The following is a 25,357-nucleotide window of genomic DNA, read 5'->3' as shown; positions in this document are numbered from 1 at the left end:
AGCTAGTTGGTAACACACCCAATTTTAGCATAGTCAGTAGAGGCCTGGAAGATCCGCACTTCTAAGTCGATACTACTGTTTATGTTATTCCAATGCACAGGGCCTAGTGGGAAACTAGGAACTACACTACATGACCTGCCTGTCACATGTTCAAATCATAAAAGCTTGAGTTGGTTGAATGAAACATAGCAAACTTTGCTAGCGATATGTAGAAAACAGCATTTAGTGAAAAGATGGTGAGTTCGTCTTTGCAAAGATCAAGTAATGAATGTTACCACATAAGACAGAGCTCGACACCAACTTTATAGAATTATTTCTGCAGTTCGATGTAGAAAATACCAGAACATAGGGTGATAGAGCAGTTTATGCACACAAGGTAAATAGGTGAGATTCAAAAATACAGCAAAGTACCCTTTCGGTCTGGCTTGACAACACACTGTTGACTGCAAGAGCTATTGTTACTAACTCTTTACAATACAAAGAGTGCGATTTGGCTCCGCCCAGAGGACTAGTGCTCTTTCAGTTCATGGTCCTGGGTGTGTGGTGTATCATTCCACATCAAAGTAAGAAGCTTGCAATGACATGCATGAAGGACTGTTTTGCAATACAAGAGTATAATCAATCATCAAACATTAGAACATTTAGCTCATAGAAGTATAGGTTACAGAATGCAATCGTTATTTTTCCAGTGTAGCAGCCTTTTTCAATGATTTAATCAGCTCAAAATGCAAGCCAATTCTATTGGCTTTGCCAATGCTTGTTTCCCTTAGAGAGCAAGTCTTTAGGACAACAATATCTATGTAAAGAAGAAGGAAATGAGAGTAGAATAGTCAAATTCAGGCACATTTTTAAGATTTCCATAATTATTATATAGAGGCGAATCTATAATGATTTTCAGAGGAGTGTTTTAAATTTTGTTCATCATTCTATTTTGGGTTATATGTGTTTACTCATTACGCACTCTCATTTAAACAAAATGATTGACTTACCTTTGACAAACTCACAGTTGTAGTTGCTGGACTTTTCCATCGATTGTAGGCGGATGATATTCTTGTCGGTGTCTTTGGTGAAATTGGTCACTTTGAACTTTTCGAATGGTGGGATGAGTACCTCCTCTTCCTCAGGAAAGAAGGAGAAATTCCTGACGCTGACCCCATAACAGGTCTCGATGGTGAAGATGGTATCCTTCCCAAACTGCAGGGCATTTTCACTATTTAAGGACGAAGATGTAAACTGGCCAAAGCGTATGGGTCTCTGTCCCACAGATTTAAACCGAACACCTTTAATCCCCCTGTAGACTATATGGCACTTTGGGGTGTCGTACTCGTCGAGCACGCGGAGGGCGTTTGTCAGGAAATAGTGCAGGGCTTTAAATTTAAAGTTCCTTAGATAGTATTCTCTGGACCGGCCAGCTTCCCTCACGGCGGCATTGAAGACTTTATGGAGAGGCCCGTTGATGGTGTAGGCCAGGATAGCAATGGCGTATTCATCTTTGAAACCTGGGGGCTTCACAGTATATCGCTTCCTGTCCTCCCATTCTTCTTTTGCTGTGTCCCAAGCAGAGGCAAAGTCTTTGTTTGTCTTGTACTCAAGCTGGAACAACTGAGGGATCTCTGCTTCCATGGCCTTCCCACAACCCTTGTACTGGTCATCGTAGGCGATGAGAGCCATGTCGAGGGTAGACTCCAGAGAGGAGAAGACATCTCTTCTGATGACGTGAACACTTTGGACCTAAGTGGAAAAGTAGATATATTTATGAGGTGCCTATGAGGTGAACCAACAAAACACAATATCAAATACCTTTCTATGAGTATTCCTACTGATCATATTCCTGGTCACGCTAGTATCCAGTAACCAGGTATTAACTACCGTGTGATCACTTCTGTGAACTGTCGTAGTAGCACCACTGCTATCCAGGCTTGGGGTTGTCAATCAGTCTTTTTGTGTGAGGTTTTCTGCTCCCCATTATAACTGGGGATCATATTTAGGGCACTTATTAGTGTCTCCAATGATCCTGATAGAGCAGTAATAGGAGATCATTACCACATTGAGTTAAAGGTTTCCATGCTTCAACTGGTGGCAAGAAGGGGATATTATTTTTGCCAAAAAGTGATTCCCAAACTCCATTTCTATCTTGGTAAGAATGGCTCCAGGCTGATTGGCCCCTGAGCATGGGCGGATTTCAGATTGACCGAAAATGAGCTGAAGCTGATTTTCCTAACGACCACAAGGGTTTAATGAGCATCACTTATTTCAAATGTTCAGCATTCAGCCAGAGAAGCCTGGAAGGTTCTACTGGAGAAGAGCCTGGTCCCTTGAGTTGTCAATCTTTGCCCCTGTATCAGTAATTTCTATCAGCTCCTTCATTGTAAAAAAACCCTAACTGAGTCTAATCTGAGACTTACAGCTTAATTTTCTTATACTTGGCAATTACTTTTCCTGGCAACTGTGATATAATCTGCAGGGGAGTCCAAATGCCTCTGAGTAGAATCATCTCCATTTGTGTACTAAAAGCCCCTTCCTAAGAACCCCCTGTAATCTTGATGGAGTCGGTGATAGGAGTTAAGATGTTCAAACCAGGGACTACAACTACTGGAAGAAGTCAAAACCTATGGATGAAACGCTAGAGGAAAACATTCGAGAATGATTGAGAAAACACCAATTCCTGTTCCCTAAAATATGTCATCAGGAATACTTTTGCCCGGTACTAAGTTACCAATGTAGCTGGTATTGGTATCTCCAGGAGGAGGGATATCAGGCTGAAACCTACCCAGCTTGTATCTCCACCCATAGTAGAAACACACTAATCCTAATAAATGGAAGAATACATACAAGTATGAATAGACTTGCATAGACTAAAAGTATGTAAAGAAAATAACCTGAAGGTATCTGGGGAAATTAAGAAGAACTTATCTTTGAGTTTTCTTTCTGAAGGCTAGGTGGCTGGTCTTGGTACATGGGTTGTCATGGAGAATGTTTTGCATTTGAGGTCAAACTACTATGAAGCATCCGTACTTTCTCAGCCATAGACTGTTTTGGACAACCAGAGTAGATGTGCGTGATCTATATTGATGTCAAGGTGAGTCCCATAGCTCCATGGATGCATCTGCTGCTGGGGTAGAACCCTTTGAATGTGGCCCACATACAGATAAGTAGAAAGTGGTGCAATATACAAATGGAGAAGAATAATGCAAATATTTTGCACCAATCTTGGCCAATTCCCTGTTCTGAAGAAGGCTTGTGCAATTATAGATTGGGCGGTAACAAGCCAACCAAAAATAAATATACTAGAAAAATAAAGGTCTAGAAATTAGCCTCCCTTAATAAGAAATCATTTAAAGACCCATTACAAGTATTCATCTCAGAATAAAATACTATTGAGCCTAAACATTGGAACATGCTGACTATTTCTTTTATTGTATACCTGTTTTCATTAGACTGAGAAAACAAACATTACAACATCACTCTGGTGAATAGTTTCAATGTTTGTATTGCAGTCTACGTTCACATACTGGTAAACTCACTTTAACTCATTTAAATTAATGACAGATTACTCCACAGCTATGTTGAAAAGTCGGCATTAAAACTACATTTAAACATGTATGAATATATCTTCAATTGCCTAATTTATCAGTGCAAAAAGTACAATTGTTGGACAGAATGCTGAACAGTGCCATACATTCATCACATTGCAGCGATCTGGGCCTAAATCCATTGTTTCGTTGCTCCCCATGCCATTCCAGTTTAAAACTAGCCATATGCAAATCAGTATTGAACCTGCTACCCATGGGAACAGACCAGCCCGAACTGCCATGCCAGGTCCTCCCTGGAATGGAAACAAGAATCTGGGGACCGGTTTCGGGGGTTCACTACTCATCAGTCAGGTTAGCTTGACTCCAGTGGCTTGGAGAGCATGGGACCCGTATCAGGGCATACCCGTACCACTTAGGGTGACAAGTGCAAAAAAAACAATTGATAGACAGAACGTTGAACAATGTCAAACATGCAACCACAGTACAGCGATCGGTGTCAACCAGGGTGAAATCGGTCCTGGTTTGCTTGTACTCTGGTTCATGGAGGATCTGGCCGAGCTGTTTGGGCCGGACTGTTCATAATGGAGCAGGGTTAAGACTGATTTGCAAATGGCTGGATCCAATCTGAGGTGGCATGGTGTGCAAAAGAATGATTAACTGGAGTGCTACCCTTTGTGATTGCCAGTGGTTAGACAAATTGCAAGCTTCCTCCCGTCAGCTTTTGTGTTTGATATGACCCCACATTATGCACCATTAACTCTTGATACATTATTACCAAAAAATAAGACAGCAGGTGCAGGCTTTATTCAAAAACAAATGTCCCAAATATGAACTCTACAGGCCATCTTTAATAAGCTGCCCTCATTGCAAATCAACACTGCTAGTCCTGGCTGCGTGTGGTGTTACAGCGCAAACCCCCTCATGCATCAGATTGAGGCGCGCTGCTATCTGCAGGCTCAGCCATACTTCCCAAACTGCATAACCATTTGCCTTATGATACTATCTAATTGTAATAAACTGGATTGGCTCTTGAAAGCCAGGCGTATTGCCATTGCCAATGCTTGTTTACGTAGTTACTAGTGAATAGATTTTTGTGAAAATGTAAACTGCTAAATATTTCAAAAAGCCTTCAAAACAGTCCCTCCAGCAAGTCCTGAATATCAATAGCCTCAAGAAGAGAGGTCAAAAACGACCAATGCACCACAATACCAGGGATAGTGGGAGTGATATTGTGTGGCCTTTGAACCCTTATGACATCACACGGTTGAACCCTTTCCTCATTCTCTGGGGCACAGTGATGCTACAAGAACAGAACACAATAATCACAGCCTTGTTTGTTTTCTGTTCCTGCCGCTGCCTCCAGGATCACCATCACCAAATGCAGTGATAAGTGCAAAGCAAAGGTTAAACTAGGTGTAGCATGGGCTGTCCTTAGCTCCACTTCATTTACAACCGTGCGCACTTTCCTACCTGAGAGGGATCCATGCAGACCACTGCACAAACCAAAGGAAGGATCACAGTCCAAGACCCCATGTTTGGCATTATTTCCTGCAACAGAGACAACATTAGAGTGAAGACAGACATAACATATACAATAATTAGCATCAAGTCAAGTGTATGAAAAGAGATCTTCGAATAAATTTTGCATTTGCAAAAACAAGTTAGAAAATAATATTTTGCAAAAGCAACATCCCAATATGCGATTTACAAAATAGGCAATGGACGTTGCAACTGACAACACAAATATCTATACATTCATTACAAACCCATGCAAGTCACAAAGAAAAGTGAGCTGCAAGAACAACCCCCCTCCCGCCCCCTTAGCTGCTTGCAAGGAAATTATGGGAATGTTTGCGACAGCTCATATGGTCACAAAGCAGTGACTTCCACTTTGAAGAGAGTAGGCGTTCTTAAAGTGTCAGTTATTGACAGCAGATAGGTTACACTGCTTTCATTAAGTGAAGTTGAGAATTGACGCCAGGTATTAGCAGACATGCGTCTACCTAGGAAAAGTATTGAAGTACTGAGCACTACTGGTCTATGGTCAGGAGTTTTGCAAAAGGGCAATTTTCTACTCCCATGCAATTGGGCTGGTGTACTGCAGCTGAAGTGGAGATGTTCCACTGATTGATTCCACCTTACCTTTGTTACCTTCTCACATACATTTTAGAGGGTGGCACGATTCAGTGAAGCATGAATTATGTTGGCTGGCTGGCATGGGGTAAAGTTCTTTGATGGATAACTGGGTAGAATGGCGTACTGAGCAGAAAGAATGGAACACTTTCATCAGTAAGAAATGTTGGGGTGTTATAAACGTATCCAGGACCCTATTTAAATATTCCCGATTTATGCCCTTATGTGGTTATAACAAGTTGTATCCTTATAAAGGCATAAGAATCATATCCATATTTAGTAATAGCCAATGCAATCCAAATACGGCGAGGCTACTTCCTTAGACTTCTAGAAAGCACAACGAGTTTTTTAAACAAACCAAACCTCCAGCAACCTGGGAATTCCCCATGCTTTTGTTTTGATTTGTCCTAGAACTCCTGCGAGCACTGAAAGAACGGCCAGTTCTTAGTGACATCTTTTATTGACGTCTTATGTCCAACCTTACGTCAAACACGGCACCTTCCAGGTATAAATATACCAGCGTTTGCTTTAAGCAACACACGGTGGTTTGGAGCAAAGCGGCTATCTACTTATCTGAAGCCCAGCTGATGTGAGTGCCGAAGGAAGCCGTCCCTCCCATTTGACGCACTGAGAAAGACGCTGTCTTTTTCTCCTGCCGAGAAAATCCAGCTGCAGTGTTTCCAGTCACCCTTGCGGGTTACTGGGAGATCGAGTCCTGAGAGCGAGATACAAGACCTCCTTCATTCTAAAACCAAGGTACGGAGCTGATTAGATCCTTAGAGAATTCTTGATTCAGATTCTTGGCAAATCTAACTTAACTTAAACTGTAACTCCCTTACTCCTTTCCACGTACCAGGCTTAGGTTAGGTACACTGGGGTAGGCGTATTTATAAACATCAGTTGAGTACGTTTAGTCAACTTTTAGCATTGTATATAATTGTATATATTTTATACATTTTAAGTATCATATGGCTCAGAAACCTTATCAATGCTTTTACAGTATTATTTCATAATACTCCTTTTACTGTACGCACTTTACTTTATAACAAGTATTGCAATTGTGGCAATTCATTTCTCTTGCATGAGAAAGAAGACTGCTCAATAAATAACACCTTTTATTGAAAACGCCTGTCTCTCTATTTCTCTGCTCTCTGGTGAAACAATCAGCCTGATTCATCAAAGAACCGTTTTGCGAGTCTCTAATAGAGAGTCATAAGGAATCGCTATTAGAGACTTGCAAAACAGTATTCATGTAGGAATCTCAAAATAAAATGTGATTCCTACACATTCCTTATTTGCGATTAGCAAATTGCTAATCGCAAATAAGGAAAAGCTCCCCATTCATTCCTATGGGCCAAAAGGCCCATAGGAATAAATGGGGAGTATTCCTTATTTGCGATTAGCAATTTGCTAATCGCAAATAAGATAGCGATTTGAAGGGTGCCAGGGGTGTCCAAAGGACACCCTGTAGCACCCCTTAAATGCACATTTGAACAGGTGTTGTGCACACACATGTCCAAAGGACATGTGTGTGTGTAACATGCAAAATAAATAAATGCACTAAAGTGCTTTTTACTCTTTTTTCGCAATTTACCACCAAGTCAGACTTTGTGGTAAATTGCGACCAAATATTGCGATTTCGCAATTTCTAATTGGTTGATGAATTGTATTTAAGGAATCTCTATTAGAGATTCCTTAAATCCAATTCCTCGCAAATATGCGATTTCGGTAATAGCGATTTTTGCATTTGGGATGATGAATCCCAAATGCAAAAATCGCAAAGGGCCAGATTCTCAGAATCTGGCCCTTTGCGAGCGCAATTCAGCTTGATGAATCAGGCTGTAAGTATCCACGATTGACTGAGTGAAATAGATATCTATGGTTTTCACACGACTCTGGAGATATACTCCTTATTCTGGGGGAGCAAAGTTGTCATGTTTATGCGGTTGTCAGAAGCTAATCCCTTCTTGTCTAATCAGGGAAGTTAACTCCTCCCTGTTCATTCGAGAAAGTTTCTAGTGACCTCTGAGCTAGCTGGCAAACCTAATTAAGTCTAACATATTCAATAGAGACCTAGTCGACCTCAGTCCTACGTCTAAACTATTGTTTATGTTATTCCAATGCGCAGAGCCTATTGGGAAAATAGGAACTACACTACATGGCGCCCAACGTTTGGTAAGGCGATAATCTAACGCAAGGTACTAGAGTAACTCAGTCGTGCTTTTTCACACAGACCCCTTTTTCCCGTAAAATCTCCAATAGACGCCTGGAGTGGGTGAAAGGTTAATATTAAGGGTGGGCGTAGTTCGCGAAGTAGCGCTATGCGAAGCTACGCGAAGTGCACTTCGCACTACGCGAACTTCACGTAGCACTACGCGAGCTGCGTAGTAGCATGTTTGCACTGTGCAAGATGTGTTTTCAATGATTGCACAGTGCGGACAAGCATCCGGCACTGTGCAATCATTAAAAAACGGCATCTTGCACAGTGCGAGCTGTAGTTTTCCACTGCTCGAGTAGATTATTACTCGAGCTACAGCTTTCTCAACGCGAACTGGTAGTTTCTCATTGAGAGCGGTCGCGAGCATGCGCAACCACTCACAATGAGAAACCTTACCTCCCCGCGTTGAGAATCTCGCCGGGATGTCATTTTGCTTGCTCGCGGTCACGAACATGACGTTCAGGATCGCGAACAAGCAAAAAATGAGCGCTGCACTACGCTACGCTTGTTCGCACTGTGCTACGTGCAGCTCGCGTAGTGCGAAGTTGCGCAAACTTCGCAAACTCCGCGAGCTTAGCGTAGTGCTTCTCCCAGGCCTAGTTAATATCCGCCAGAACTTAGTAGGATGAGAATCCTATGTATTAGTTTTTGGTTTAGTTAACGTTGAAGGATACAGTGTTCCAAAATATTGTGCACCTAATCTTTGTTTCCTCAAAACGTGCTCTGCAAGAAACTTTCATTAAACAATGTCAAATCACGTCAACAACAACGAAACCGGTGAAGCCGCAGTCGATGCGAATCAACCAGGTGCAGACCTTACAGGTTCTAATGAAGACGACCAGGATGCAATAATCATCCTGGTCAATATAAGAAAAACCATAACTATAAAACTTATAGAAAATGGAGTAACATCAAGAGGTGGTACAGTGGCATTTGTGGTAGAGGCACATGAATTTCGGCAGACAGAGGTATTCTATTCCTGGATAAATTTTCCAGCAGCACATTCTGTAACGCATGAGTTCCACTACTACAAAATAGCGGAAGCTCCAGCGGAATACTCTCCTTTTGAGGAAGTTGAAATTCCACTAACATACCAAGAGCACCTGCTCTGGTTTAATGGCGCCCTAAAACATCAAAATCACATTACCAGGCTCGGTCCACTATGTAGACCAGGAGCCACATGGCCGTTTCTAGCCAGCTACACACCAAATCCCGACATAGAAAAAATGTCAAGCGAAGAACTCTTAGTTAAAATAAAAGAATTAACAAGAGCATATAGGGATTTAGTTCAATTAACAATTGACGGTACAACCTACTGACTAAATACACTAATTGAGAATCCTGAAAAAACTTTTATTAAAAATAATCTAAATTCTCAAAAGGAGAAGTGGGAGGGTAATAAACAAACCACTCCCAGAGAAAAACCGTTTCAGACCAGAGGAAGGTCTCCCCAACAAAGAGATAAATCTCCAGAACGGGGGGGGGGGGGGCAAGTCTCCCCAAAGGGAGCCCTCTGAAAATAGATACAACCTTAGAAATAGGGACAATTTGAGAAAACCTGAACGATATCAAGATATTGATGCACGTCCCTCTCGATCTTTTCAGACTTCATCAAAGAAATCGGAAAGAAGAGGACAGTCAGAACATAAAGAAGAGCACGTCAAGTCCAAAGACAGGGAACCTGCTCATCAAAGTGAAAAAATTACAATTTCCCAGAAAGAAGGTAGCAAGTATTAAAATAAAACATGCTGAGAATTCTGAGGACACAACTGAAAAACGGAGAGTGGGCCCGGACAATGCTAGATAGCGCAGCAGAAGTGAGCATAGCTCGCAAGATCCTGATGAATCTTCTGGAGACAGTGGACACGGATGAATACATTCAAGTGGAAACTGCAGACACCCGAGTGAGCGTGCCCCATAAACTATATGAAATAACATTACGTATAGAGGGAGATAAAACTAGGAAAATAAAAGGTCTCTTTTGGGAGAATCCATCTAAAGGTTATGTTATCCTTCTAGCAGAAAAGGACTGGCCACCAGAGTTTGTCAGGGAGTGCCCACATGGCGAAGAAATGATTATGCCTGCCTTCTCGAATCACATTCCAATGCATAAGAAATACACACTTGCTAGAAAATGGACAGTGTCCCAAGCCCCTGCATTATATAAAAATCATGTAGGATGGGATGAGGATTCTCCTCACCATAAAATCCAGTTAAAAAATCAACCTACTGCACAGAGGCAGTATCCTGTTAAGCAAGAAGCTAAAAAACAAGTAAAAGAAATTTTAGATCAACTTGAATATCAGGGGGTGATTGAAACATGCACCTCACAAATGAATAATCCTTTGTTTCCTGTCTCCAAGCCAGACGATTCATATCATCTAGTTTTGGACTACAGACATCTAAACTCCTGCTGTAAAACTTTTGCAGTACAAAACTCACACAGTGCAGCACTAATGAATAACATCGTGCGCAAGAAATATAAAACGACATTAGATATTTCAAATGGTTTCTTCTGTCAAAACATAGCACCTGAAAGCAGATATTTGACCGCTTTCTCCAGCATGGGGACCCAAAAACAATGTTGTTGTCTCCCACAGGGATTCAAGAATAGCCCAGGATTATTTTCTGCCAGGGTAACAGAGTTTTTACAAATGTATGATGATGAGGCATTATCCTATGTCGATGACATCTATCTTACAGACGATGACCTGGAGACTCACTTGAAAAGAGTGAACACTATTATACTTGGGTTCGCAGCTGAAGGGTACAAATTTAACTTTAAAAAATCACGAATTGCCCATCTAACTGTCCTATTTTTAGGATATGAATTATCAAGTGAAGGCAAAAGCCTAGCAGGCAACTTCTTAGAGAAGTGTGCAGTACTGCAAGCTCCAAAAACGCTGAAAAACTTACAATCAATTCTAGGTTTCCTGAATTTCGGAAGAACATACATTCTAAATTATGCAGAGAGGGTTAAACCTCTCTACGAACTAATAAAACCTGATTTTAAACCAATTAATTGGACTCAAAAACACACAGAAATTTTAAGATTATTACAGACAGATGTGTTAACTAAAACAAAACTGCAAACACATGCAAACGAACGCAACCTTGTAATCCGAGTCATCCCAGGAAGATGCGGATTCACATACCTGACCTCTAATGAGGGAGAAACGGTACCAATAGCTTACAAATCACACTTGTACACACAAGCTGAAATGAAATTCAGTTCTACTGAAAAAATTCTAACTGCAGTTCAAACTGCTTAAGCGAAAGAAAGAGCCCTAGCCCAAGGGAAGAGGATATCTGTTTTGACAGCAGTATATGCCCTTGAGGCAGTAACAATACCAGGCAATCTTAATGCTAAAGCTCTAGATCCAAAATGGATAAAATGGGAAACTTCTCATGCAACAGAAGATGTGACACACGCATTTGATCCGAAAATGAAAAAACTAGAATATCTGAAATATGAAAATAAATGTCCTCTGCCGATCGAAATTCTGCCTCTCGAACAGTACACCTGTGTAATCTACATGGACAGATTTGCACAACACTACGTTGTGGGAAAACAGATTTACAATGCAGCGTGCGCAATTGTTAAAGGTCGCTGGTGCCTAGGTAAATTCAGACCGATGGTCACTAAAACTGAATCTCTCAGAAACCGCACAGTTCAGTGAGCTATAATAAGATCTTTAAAGATGGCACTTGAAAATGCCGATCGCGAATTTCTGACACTAATAGTGTGCGATTCCCATTACTGCGTCCGATCTTACAATAATTCCATGCAGACCTGGATAAAAAATGGTTACAAAGATGAGACAGGTGCCACAATAAAGCATAAAAAACTATGGGAACAAGTAGTTCTTTTGCAGGAAGAACTACAAAAGACTCACGTGATACATACGCAGAGTCTTCAACGTGATGGCGTTCACGTTGCAGGGAATTCATTGGCTGACAAAGCTACAGCGGCAGCTGATCACTCGGCTTCCGTAGCCACAAAAAAGCGTACGAAAAAACAAATAGATGACGAAACGCTGCTTCCAGTAAAAGCCTCAATGGAAGGCAATTATGCGGCGTTACCTCTAAACTATCCACTCGGCAATACATACATAATTGATGCGAACTCCGTTCGGTTTGCTCAAATCCCTGGAGTGGGGGATAGAGTAATTCCAAACACGAACAGGAGAGTCTTCTTGATACAGGAAGCACACATGGGATTGGGTCTGAGGCACCAAGAGATCCTGAAATCTCTAATAGAATTACAATCATAATACTGGTGGCCGGGGATGAGCGTAGAAATGTATAACTTTGCAATGAATTGTCTGGACTGCAACAGAGATCGCAGTTGTGAGCCTGACCAGACACCAGCCCAGACACCACTATTAGACAGCATCAGGCTATCTATGCGCAGACATCCAGACGGAAAAATGCGGTCCCATAAATGTTAAGACGAGATTCATTTGGATGTGGCCCTAGCGCTCGGCTGACGCCAGAACTGTTCTAAAAGATTTGTGAGTCTTTATCGGTACATACGCAATTGGTATGCTACATTCTGACCAGGGTCCTACGTTTAGCTCTCGGGAATACAAGGAGGCCATGGCCAGTATGGGCATTGCATTGCGGTATTCTAGTCCATTCCATCCCGACAAAAATGCGGTAGTGGAGAAAAAAAACCGGGACATAAAGCAATCTATAACAGCGAGGGTATTAGGTTCGGGTGACGGGTGGGTCAAACATCTAATAAGTGTCCAACATAGTCTTAATAATATGCCAAGAAATTCTCTAGGAGGTATCAGTCCGTACGAACTTTTATTTGGTACTAGAATGATCATTCAGGACTTGGATTGTCAGACTTCAGTGGTGCAACAAAAAGCCTTTGATATCAAAGATCGTTTTGCTGTTTTACAGGACTTAAATGAAACAAGAAAACGTCTGAGTAACGAAAAGCTAAAGCCAACTACCACTGAAGAAAAACCACCTGTCCCAGCAAGACCTGTCTGGATTCCAAAGATTGGGGATCATGTCAGAGAAATGATCGCGGTGAAGAAGGAATTTGGGCCTTCTTACAGAAAAGCAGTACCTGTCTTAGCTGTCAGCGGAACAAGATCAGTTGTACTACCGCCCCTTGCTGGTAAAAAGGAGAACCGAGTTGTATCAATCGACCTGGTGAAACCACAACCATGTGGCCAATAATAAGTAGTAGGCCCAGTGGACTCCCAAGAAATAGCAGAAGACCAAATCTTGCTACAATCCCAGAGGTTCAAACTGAGAGACTAATCACATTTGATAAACCTTCAGTGAATAAAAAAGGACTATGCCAAAAAGCCATGGGACTTGTGCCTCTTGAAACCCAAAACAGTTCATCAAGAAACTCCAGTCTACAACGATGTAGCCTCGGACTATACAAATGTAACAAAAGAAAATGCAAAGATCAATGGAAATCCGGAAGCAATCCCACCAATTGACAGAACTGCATCTGGCTACGTTATCAACTTTGATGACTTTTCCGATGATCCAAGTGAACATGGAGACAAGCCAGCAACAACAACTTTCAAAAAGAAAATCACAGAGCTCTCTCATCAACTCAGAGAAACATATCTAACTTCACCATGGATACAATTATGGATTGTGTTAGGTGTACTTTTCCTCCTTCTGTGGCTCATCTTGGTTTTAAGTTTGGGTAGATTTATTGATGGAAAATATAGTACAATGGACACAGCAAGTCAGAACATCAACTTGGTCCTGAAACCACACAGATCCTCACACATCGAAAAAAGAGAACTGTCATCAGTCAACATCACAGCAAAGCCTATACCTGGTGGTATAGAATGGGACAAAACTGATTATGAAATCTATGGCCCGGTTGAGCTCTTGAAATATCCACACCAATTTAAGATTTCCTTAAGTGACTTTGTATCACCTAGTACCTTCTCTGATAATTGGGACTTTTAAAATATAAATAATATGATGTCAGATTTAGAAATGTCAGCAAAATTTACAGAACATGAATATTTACAGGTTTCGTCGAATTATGAGGAAATGTATTGTTACAATCACTTTGGGCATCATTATCTGCATAAATCTGCAAATCCTAGAACAGTTTTCAGTTATAATCAATGGGAAGATTGTCCAACTCCGCCAAAAGGCAGTTCAAAAACATTTTATGAGAAATTCCCATACTTCTCAGGGTTTAATGTTACTGATCCTGAAACATTCTATTTCAAAGTGTTAAATAAGACAGGAATGAAAAACATGTTGACAAATACTAAACTGATTTATTCTGAAAAAATTTATGAAAAAATGTCAACATTTGGTTTTGAATTTTGGAAAAACAACATTGAGACAAAAACCATTTGGGCTACTAAAGAATGGCAGGTACAAGGTTTAGAAGCATTGTTTAGAGCCTGCATGATCCTAGAACAAATAATGTTCCCGAATGACACAATTCAGCAAACAACCTGTCTTGGTTTAGCCAAGACAAAAGATGTAAACAACCCGTCTATACCAAAGCCTATGCCTGATAGAAACACCACTACAGATGAGGGGTTAGACGTGGCCTACTCTTTAAAACAAAACAGAACAATTCCTGATTGGAACAAATGGTTGATCTGGCCCACAGACAGTAATACCTGTCAAGATAGATTCCTGAACCAAGTACAGGGTTTCAAACAGAATAGGCCAGACCCAAGATATTCCCAAAGACAACATCCAGGGATAGTTACAACATACAGTGTAGGAAAACTTTTCCTACACTGGCTACAGAAATCCACACTTCCTGAAATTAAGCAACACTTAACTTTACTTAAAGAAGGTACTGACTTGCAAGATTTCATGATGGGACCTCGCAAACAGCGTCAAAAACGTTTTATATACGCCGGTATATACGCAGCTTACAATGAAGCTTGGAAATTAAATAAAATTGAAACTGCAGAAAAAATACGAGAAATTGATCGTATTAATTTGGAAAAAACACTTTCTGTAATGGACAATGGGTTAACGACTCTGTCCTCCAGATCTCTATTCACTGGACAGCATTGTATCATCTGCTACTGATATAATAGAACAGGATATGATAATGTTACAACATGGTCAGTCCCAATTGCGTTCTATTGTACAGCTAGGCTGGACATTACAAAACCTGCGTTCAGGTCAAGTGCCATGGCGTCTAATCAACATAACGTCATTATTTTCTATCTTTAACCTTACTGATAGACAAATCTCCTTGGCACAAAAAGGAGCAGACTATACGGTGCTGAGCATTGAAAAACTTGAGAGATTACCACTGACAATGTCAGAAAGACCTGTCATTGAATGGATAATACATGGCACCATTACAATCATGATAGCAACTTTTCAGTTTCAATACTGCCAAAAGTATACACCAGCAGGCCTGTATGAAAGGTTGGGTAAAGGATACATCAAATCAACCTGGAATTTACCTTATACACATAGATGTTGGGGTGGGGGCAAGAAAAAGGTATTTCTTAGTGGTAATAATTGTAAAACATCACTGAGCGGTACACTTCTATGTCAAGGTATAAACTTGCATTAAGCCTGCGAAGGTTCATCAAACAACCTTTCATGTCATCTGCACGGCACTCCAGCTACACAGAAAGAGCCCTTTTTCAGACAACTTTCCAACTGTAGCTACGTTATATTAAGTGACCACAGCTGTTGTGGCATGATGCCAGGAAAACCCTATCTCTTGAGCGTTACTTCCAGGGTCATTTGTTGTATGTAAGTATTGTATCCAAACAGCAATCCAGACATGGAGGCAGCATTATGGCCTTCTTTGAATATCTCTTCTATTCGAATTGATACTTTAAGCAGAATGAAGTCTATTCTTTTACAGACAACTGTGCCTTTAACCTCGTCCAAAGAGACGTATGACCTGTAAGCTGCAAGGACAGCGGCAGAGATACATACCCTATTATCGACAAATTGCCCTGTGCATTTCGTAGAAATGTTAAGCCAAATTTTAAACATGTCAGATACCAGTGGCATCACACATGTATTTGAGACAATTTTTTCGAGACTATTAGCACCCTTTGAAACAGTTCTGGGCATCTTCCCCGAACTTTGTGCATTCCCTATTCGGCGGCCTGCCTCTTATTTTGGGACTTGTAGCAGGAATTTTATTTTTGTTCCTTCTGCTCCGATATGGCAAGCCCAGTCACAGACAAAACTCAGGCTACGATGGAAGAAACGATCCTAGCAATACGATACAGAGACCGTATCATTAAGGTCCTCGGATTGGCCCGGCTAAGAGATCTGAATACTACCTGGTTTCTTTCATTCAGACCGATCTGGCAAAGTTGCATCTTACCTGTGCTTCGATGTCTGCTATGCGGAGAAGAATGCGTGTTGGACGTCTGTCTTACACTACCATCAGCAGTACCAATGGATATCGACGCTTTGCTTTGTCCAGTAATGACTCATGCAACGTGTTGTCCCCAGCGACTTCCGATTCTGATGACAGCATTCGTTGAGACTTCACCATTACGATTAGGTTGCGGTGAAGTACGAGATGAAAGCGGCACCACAGAGGTACAACCTTCTGTGAACATTGCTGAACTGAACACCGATGATGGCAATGCATCGCAAATATGCACTATTTCAGATTTTTCAGCTTTGGCCCAACTTTCACCTACTGTTGTAGACAAATATTTTGCCGGTCTAGCTGAGGTAATGTTCTCTCCTAACAATGAGAATAACTATTAAAATAAGCGAGCACACAGCGTTCCCTGAACTTTGAATTCGGCCTTCAGTTTTTATTAACAACACTACTGAAAACATTTGGAACTATTTTTCCCATGAAAGCGAAATTATTTTTCTCCAGTTTCCAAAATATTAAATTCTTTTGGCATATGGTACTCTGCATAAAGTAGAACTATTCTTAAAGAACAGAACTTCTATTTTTAGAGACTCTAGAGACAATATTGTGAATCAAACTCTAGCACATGTACAATCTTGTATAAATATGTGATGAAATGGTCTCGACCTTCTCTTCTGTATTAAGAGCCATTTCATAAATGTAATTTTCGCAATTCATTCAGCTGATATTTATATTTGCATTATCTGAATTATACCACTGCTTAAAGCGTACAGTATAATACTCATTTTCGTGTATCTATAACATTTCAAATGCATTTGATGTATTTTGGGGTGGGCTGGAAAAAACATGCATACTTATATGTTTATATATTGCTTAGTATTTAGTAATGTTGGACATTATACGTGGAGTGGGTGTTGTAAACGTATCTAGGACCCTATTTAAAAATTCCCGATTTATGCTCCTATGTGGTTATAACAAGTTGTATCGTTATAAAGGCATAAGAATCATATCCATATTTCGTAATAGCCAATGCAATCCAAAACGGCAAGGCTACTTCCTTAGACTCCTAGAAAGCAAAACGAGTTCTTTAAACAAAACAAACCTCCAGCAACCTGGGAATTCCCCATGCTTTTGTTTTGATTTGTCCTAGAACTCCTGCGAGCAGTGAAAGAACGGCCAGTTCTTAGTGACATCTTTTATTGACGTCTTATGTCCAACCTTACGTCAAACACGGCACCTTCCAGGTATAAATATACCAGCGTTTGCTTTAAGCAACACACGGTGGTTTGGAGCAAAGCGGCAATCTACTTATCTGAAGCCCAGCTGATGTGAGTGCCGAAGGAAGCCGTCGCTCCCATTTGACGCACTGAGAAAGACGCTGTCTTTTTCTCCTGCCGAGAAAATCCAGCTCCAGTGTTTCCAGTCACCCTTGCGGGTCACTGGTAGATCGAGTCCTGAGAGCAAGATACAAGACCTCCTTCATTCTAAAACCAAGGTACGGAGCTGATTAGATCCTTAGAGAATTCTTGATTCAGATTCTTGGCAAAACTAACTTAACTTAAACTGCAACTCCCTTACTCCTTCCCACGAACCAGGCTTAGGTTAGGTACACTGGGGTAGGCGTATTTAGAAACATCAGTTGAGTACGTTTAGTCAACTTTTATCATTGTATGTAATTGTATATATTTTATACATTTTAAGTATCATATGGCTCAGAAACCATATTAATGCTTTTACAGTATTATTTCCTAATACTCCTTTTACTGTACGCACTTTACTTTATAACAAGTATTGCAATTGTGGCAATTCATTTCTCTTGCATGAGAAAGAAGACTGCTCAATAAATAACACCTTTTATTGAGAACGCCCCTCTCTCTATTTCTCTGCACTCTGGTGAAACTAAGTATGCACGATTGACTGGGTGAAATAGATATCTATTGTTTTCACACGACTCTGGAGACATACTCCTTATTCTGGGGGAGCAAAGTTGTCATGTTTATGCGGTTGTCAGAAGCTAATCCCTTCTTGTCTAATCAGGGAAGTTAACTCCTCCCTGTTCATTCGAGAAAGTTTCTAGTGACCTCTGAGCTAGCTGGCAAACCTAATTAAGTCTAATATATTCAATAGAGACCTGTTCGCCTCAGTCGTACGTCTAAACTATCGTTTATGTTATTCCAATGCGCAGAGCCTATTGGGAAAATAGGAACTACACTACAGGGGAAGAGTAAGAAGGCTTGCAGTTTCACGAGCAGGTAATCTATCCATAAAGTTTAAAAAAGGATTCCCTTTGCTCAAGATCTATGTCGCACCATTCATGCCTCAAAGATACTCATATCCACCAACAAGCATCGCTTCTCACTCCAAATGTATCAAAGCACTTATATAACGAAAAAATATATGAAAAACATATATATATTTTAATCAGTAAAAAACATGTCTATATGTACAATTTATATCCAGACAGTATATTAAAAACACCTTTAAAATGAATAAATCCTAGATACAATTCTCGCTAAATGCAATATCCCAAAAGGAGAATGAACAGAGACAATCTACTCTGTCATGTAAGCGTTAATTTGGATCCATTATATTACAGCAGAGGGCATGGGTCTTGATTCCCTGTCTCCATTTGACTGCTGAATTGTCCAAATTCAACAAAAGGGCTGGGAGTCGACGCGTTTTAGGGGTACATTCTTAATAGGACCACCTTCATGAGGACAAGACTTTACTCCCTTGAAATCTGCAGTCGGAATTTTTTTAAGCTTGAGGCTATCTCAGTATGACTCCCCCTGTTGCTTTTCTAAGAAGTTTCAGATTTTAAAGAGAAGCAACGGGGGAGTCAGACTGAGATAGATTCAGGCTTTTTAAAAATTCCAACTGCAGATTTCAAGGGAGTAAAGTCAACCACCTCTGAAGCAAAGAGAAGGTTGTTTCTATAACGTGGATAGTCTTTTTTAAATAAAAAAAACCTTGTAGCCGGATCACTCACTCCACAATAAATTGGGAGTACTTCTCACTGAAGTGCAGATGCACCCTTGAGATTAAAGACCATTGTCTTAATTAAGGAGAAAAAATCTTTTCTTGTCCTGATGAAGGTGGTCCTATTGAGAATGTACCATCTTGTCTTTAGTTTGGTCACCAACAACTTTTTTTGCCTGAACTATCATGACACTTTTCATAATGTCAAGGGAGGGCCTTCGACAGTTGGTAAAGTGGTGGTAAGCCAATTTATGTTTGCCTAGTCGACTAGGATGTCTGAAGGTTCTGAGGTTGGTAGATGTACTGTGTGGAGTGATTCATGACATTGTCTTTGTTATATGTCGGTGGGGCAAATGCTTCAGTGTAGAATGTATTATAGTAATAGGACAAGCCTTGCCACTCAAAAGAGCAGAGAATAGGAACACAGAGGTCCTTACTGTGGCCGCCAGGAGTATTAGGTTGGCATTTTAATGTTGCAGGTTACTTTGACAAGTATGGTGCAAGCTGAGGGTACTTCTTGATAAAACCACCAGAGAATACAATAAAGTAGTTGGGAGAAAAGTTTCTGTGTGGAGTGCTCATTTGAAGGTACTGAAGCAGTGATTTGTTGTCAAACATGAGGAGTTGGAGTGGTACAGGCTGTGCCTCCAAGTACATGTAAAAAGCTTAATATGAAGAATTGAAGATGTGATTATGATGACGACGATGATGATGAGAATGTGGGATACTAGGGGGATGTCATGGCATTGTAGGAGATGTCCACCTAACACTGGGGCTCCAAGTCCACTTCACGACGTGAGTTTTGCAGTCTCATATGAAACATTTTCCCCTTTGAAGGATGAGGCTGAGGAAGCTGCTGTAGGTGGGGGAACAGAGCTGAGCACATTTCTGCTGAGAAACCGGGTACTTTCATCCTGAATTGGGATTCTGGGCTCTGCCCTGAGGTGCCGCCCGGTCATGGTGGCAATTTACAGTTTTTGAGTTACCCATGCTCTTCGACAGAAAATAATTTTTATTATGCCACCACTGCTCCTGTGATCTAGGGGTTGAATCATTCCCCTTTAACTAACCAATCTCTGTCTGTTTTGATCTTGTGAGCTGCCTTTTTGATGCTGCTGCTATTTTGATCTTGTCGTGCACTGCATCTCACTTATTACCGGCCTGATTTTTTTCAATGGTTGTTCTGCTCTGAAGAATGATTTCCTTTCAACTTGGAAGGAGAATCTCAGAACAATCGTTTTTCTTATAATATTAAAGGTGACTTTCCTCATCCTTGAGTGAGAATACCATTTGTAACAGAAGCTCTATTTTATTTGATATCTCGTTTGTCCTTGTTGCTACTTATATACTTGTGATCCATTTCGTTCTGTCAATTCTTTTATTTCATTGTCTTTACCATTGCCTTTCTGGCATTCTAACTGCTCCTGTAGGGGAAAAATAAAAAAAACTTAAATAAATCTTCCTTATCCTCTCATGGGCTTATTGATCCGGTGGCTTTTTCAGGTGATTCTGCACCGATTGAACATAATCTTCACTTAAGCATGACAATTTGCCTTCTGCAAATCCCTAACTAGAGAAATCTTTGAATCCTAGTTCTGCAAACAAAAGACAGAAACAAAATCTTCCATCTCCAGGTAAATCTACCTCTTCAATGGAATCGACGTAGGTACTCTTGGAGGAAATTAGGGCTGTTTATCCACAAGTAGAATAAACCAATAAAAGACTCCGGACCTTTGATGAGAAATGGTTGTTCATTGATAGAAGGGTATCACAAGTATAATAAAGAGTAAGTGGTACACAAGATAACACTAAATAAATTCATTCTTTGCAGGTGGAAATAAACTTTCTTGAAAGGCAAACAGAAGATTTGGAAAATAGAAACAGATGTAACACTTAAGGATCTAGGGCTTGCCGGAGGGGGTTACTTCCTTTCTTTCTAAAGTATTAGACATTCCAGAGTCTACAATCTTAGATATTCAAAGAGCTTAGGTCAGAACAGCAGATCAGCCTGATCTTCCTCCAAACCCAGAGGGGTAATTACCCTATTTCCTGAATATACTGACCTAGTGAATGTGATCTATGCAGCAAAAGCAAATATGCAAGCCAATAGGTCTGACCTTTTTTGTAACTGATAGCAGACACATGTCTGTGTCACATATGCCAACATCACCTTTCTACTACACACACACATGCTCACATAGCACTGCCAAACACAAATAAAAAAACACAAGAAAGTTGTAGAGGTGATACTGCTGGTAATGCCAATGTTATTTGTGATCATGGTAGTAGTGATAAAGGAAGTAGGAGTGGCAATATGGTGCCTTTGCTAGCAATGGTGACAATAGTAGTACTCAGTTGGTGTGACAGAGTTAGTAGTAGTAGAGGTGATGATGGTAGTAATGGTGATAATGGTGAAGATGATAACTGTGGTGATGATGGTGAGACTAGTGGTAGTGCTGATGGTGGCCATAATTGTTATGATAGTGGTATTGATATGAAGGTGATAGTGGGAGAGTTGTCTTATTAGTGGTGATGGTGAAAGTGATGTTGGCAAAGGTCGTCGTAATGATATTGTTGTGTATGGTGGTAGTGATGATAGTGCTGGAGTTGGTGACAATGGTAGTAATGATGGCTAGGTATTGATAATAATGGTGGTAATGGTTTCAGTAGTGGTAAGGGTGGTGAGGTTGATGGTAGTAATATTGGATTGTATAGTTTGGAATGGTGGTGGTAATGGCAGTGCTCATTTTTGCAGTGGTGGTGAAAGTAATGGTAGTGTTGGTTATGGTGATAATGCTAATGATGATGGTAGTGATTCTGGTAATGGTGGCTATAGTTGCAATGGTGGGGATAATGGCAGTGGTGGTTGTGGTAATGCTACCATGAGTACCAATGAGTTGGGAAACAATAATCTCTTAAATAGCAATGAGATGGCACATTTGCTATTCAAATGCGCATGTTATGTTATGTTTTGTTATAGTGGTGGTGATGTTTGTTTTGTTGGTGAATATGGTACTGATGGTAACTAGTCACAATATCAAAATAAATATCGACTGGACAGAATAGCAAGTTTTTTTATATAGAATGGACAGAATATCGAATTGCAAAAATATAGTGGTGCAGAATATCGAAATCAGTAATAGCGACAAGTCATAATATAATTGTTAAAAATATCAATTTTTTTAATAGTGTTTTAAGTGTTAGTATATGTGTTAAAAGTATGTAATATGTTTGTAATGTGGGTTTGAATTTTTTTTAAAGTAATGAATGCTATGTTATTTAATTTTTGCGTAATTTAATACTGCAGCGGGTTATGGGTTTATAGGGGAAAAGGGTGGGAAGTAATTTAATTATAGTAAATTAAATATTAATTTTTAGGAATTATTAATTATTTTTAATTTAATTTAGCATTTTAGTTCTGTAGCGGGTTGTGGGTTCATAGGGGAATAGGGTGGGAAGTAATTATTATTTTTAAATTTTTTTGGGAAAACCTTTATTTACGACACAGTAGTACACAGCTATTCAGCCATACATCCTGGAGGCTAGGCAGCAAGTTGTTACATAGCATAAGTGGTGCACACAGAATACGGTACACAATCATATGAGGTTTATTTTATTTTATGAAAAAGAAAAAAAACTGTGCAATAACGGAAAGGCACCTATAACGGTGCAAGAAGGCAAGGCAAGGCAAAGGAACATGAATGCGGCATTGCCCCACTTCAGGGGAAGGATGGGCCCATATGCGGAATAAGATACGTGAACAGGTCACATGCATGGATATCGGGGGGGGGGAAAGAAAGACAGGACATTGCATACCAGTAATTCACCGGAGTCAAGGGCTATGGGGACAGTCGCTCCTCCGAGGGCGCTATGTCCGGCGGGAGGCAGATATCACCTCTATACTCATTCCAGGGCCCCCAAATCTTATTCCATTTTTTGGGCCTACCTCTGGCAACATACACCGTCTTCTCCCGGAACATGCACCAGTCCATGTTAGCCTTCCACATCTCTACTGTGGGGGACAGAGCCGCTCCCCATTTCTGTGCAATGTCCCTTTTTGCCACCATGTTGCCTAGAGTGACCCATTGAGTCTGAGAATTGGTATAATCCGTGGGGCCCCACACATTTAACAGACAGCGCCGGGCTTCTGCCAGCAAGTCAACTCCAGTCACTTCACCCATCACTATGTGTATACGCCTCCAATATGCAGCCACCGCCCTACATTCCCATATAATGTGCATAAAGGCGGCTAGGGAACCACACCCTCTTCGACAGAGACCATCCTCCGAGTGGCCCATGTGAATCAGTCGGGGGCCAGTGACATAAACCCTATGTAAGATTTTCAATTGTACCAGCCTCAATCTGGCCGGAATTGCCACCTCCTTCGGAGACGAGACCGCACACTGCCAATCCTCGTCGTCCAATTCAATTCCATCATGGGTCCACTGATCTCGCACCCCCAGAAGAAGGTCCATACGGGCGTTAATCAGTTTCTTATAGGTCAGTGAGATAGCGCTGTCGGGCATGTGGACGTCCAGCAACCTGTCCTCTTACGGGGAAGATTCAGGGATCTTTTCACCCTCTGGCATAGCTGCCAGAAGGGCGTGTTTTAACTGGGCGTATCTGAAGAACTCCCTTTCCCCCAACTGAAACTCTCTCTGCAGCACCTCAAAGGGTTTGATCTGTCCCTTAGTAATCATGTCTTCCACCCTAGAGATGCCTATCAAGTCCCAGCGGTCAAACCCCTTGGTATGCCACAAGTTGCCCAACAGATCGGAGTCATAGAGTGGAGTCACCATCGTGAGTTTGCCTTTCCATCCCTGTGCCTTCGTCACCGCTCTCCAGATGTGGACCGATGTCTTAGTGGGACCTGTCATTCTTCCATCCAGAGACCTCGAGTACAGAGCCCTGTAGTATTTCCCATCACCCAGGAGCCACCGGTCCATGGCAAAGCCCGGATTTATGGCTGGGCCATAGAAGCCGTGATTAAGGGCCGCCAGCTGAGACGCCCCATAATACCTACGGATGTCGGGCAGCGCAATCCCTCCGTCATACCATGGGAGGGTCAGTTTAGTGATGGCGATGCGCGGCCTACCATCCCAGAGCAGGGTCCGCTGTAGGCCCTCAACCTCTCTAAAATATCCAGACGGGACCAAATCCTGGGTGTTCTGAAGCACGTAGAGAAACCGGGGCAGGGACATCATCTTGAACAAGGCCGCCCGTCCAAGCAGGGAAAGCGGCAACTTCCGGGTGGGAAGTAATTTAATTGTAATTAAGTAATTGTTTATTTTTATTTATTGATATTGATAATTTATTTTATTGTTAATTAATTATAAATTGGTAAATAATTTTTATTAATTGGTAATTAATCTTTATTAATTGGTAATTCATTTTTATCAATTGATTAATTGATAATCATATTAATTGTATTAAGTTATTCTTCGGAGCGGGTTGTGGTTTTATAGGGGAATAGGGTGGGAAGTATTTTAATTGTAATTAAGTAATTATTGAAATTATTGTTTTGTATTTATAATTAATTTACTGTTAATTAATTGGTATTTTTTCTTATTACTTATTAATTTTTGGTATTGAACATTCATTTGTTGTCAATTAATTATTAATATGTAATTACTTTTTAATGCATACTATTTATTGGTATGTATAATGAATTAATTATTAAATATTTTGTGATTGTTATTGGTATTGATAATTAATTTATTTGTATTTAAATATTAAAGCATTACTTTCCCTACTGTTGCACTGTGGGAATAGTAATTTTTACCCCCCGCTATCCAACGCTTTCCCTACTGTTGCACTCACTAGAATAGGAATAGGAATTTTTACCCTTCGCTATCCAACGCTTTCCCTACTGTTGCACTCACTGGTGTTGGAATAGTAATATTTACCCTCCCGCTATCCAATGCTTCCCCTTCTGTTGCACTCACTGGAGTGGGAATAGTACTTTTTATCCCTACGCTATCCAACACTTTCCCTACTGTTGCACTCACTAGAATGGGAATATTAATTTTTGCCCTCCTGCTATCAAACGCTTAAAAAATATTTAATATTTTTTATTAGTATTAAGTTAATATATATATATATATATATATATATGTATTAAAAAATAAAAATGCATGTTTATTTTATTTAAAAATA

At 40.6% G+C, this 25,357-nt stretch overlaps 1 protein-coding gene across 1 annotated transcript in view; it reads right to left on the bottom strand.

Annotated features, from left to right (window-relative positions):
- LOC147693541 (GPI-linked NAD(P)(+)--arginine ADP-ribosyltransferase 1-like) overlaps positions 1-25,357 on the bottom strand; it is a 94,474-nt gene that overhangs the window by 54,002 nt on the left and 15,115 nt on the right. Inside the window, exons 2-3 of the mRNA XM_086933755.1 lie at positions 5,004-5,081; positions 990-1,731 (exon numbers count right to left, since the gene is read on the bottom strand). Of these exons, the coding sequence (XP_086789881.1) occupies positions 990-1,731; positions 5,004-5,075 (814 nt within the window). The 5' untranslated portion in view covers positions 5,076-5,081. The remainder of the gene's footprint in view (positions 1-989; positions 1,732-5,003; positions 5,082-25,357) is intronic.

The sequence above is a fragment of the Lissotriton vulgaris genome, chromosome 8 (genome assembly GCF_964263255.1).
Source record: "Lissotriton vulgaris chromosome 8, aLisVul1.2, whole genome shotgun sequence".
Classification (NCBI taxonomy): domain Eukaryota; kingdom Metazoa; phylum Chordata; class Amphibia; order Caudata; family Salamandridae; genus Lissotriton; species Lissotriton vulgaris.
Note: the sequence above shows the minus strand (reverse complement) of the source record. Positions and strands in the feature narration are given on the sequence as shown.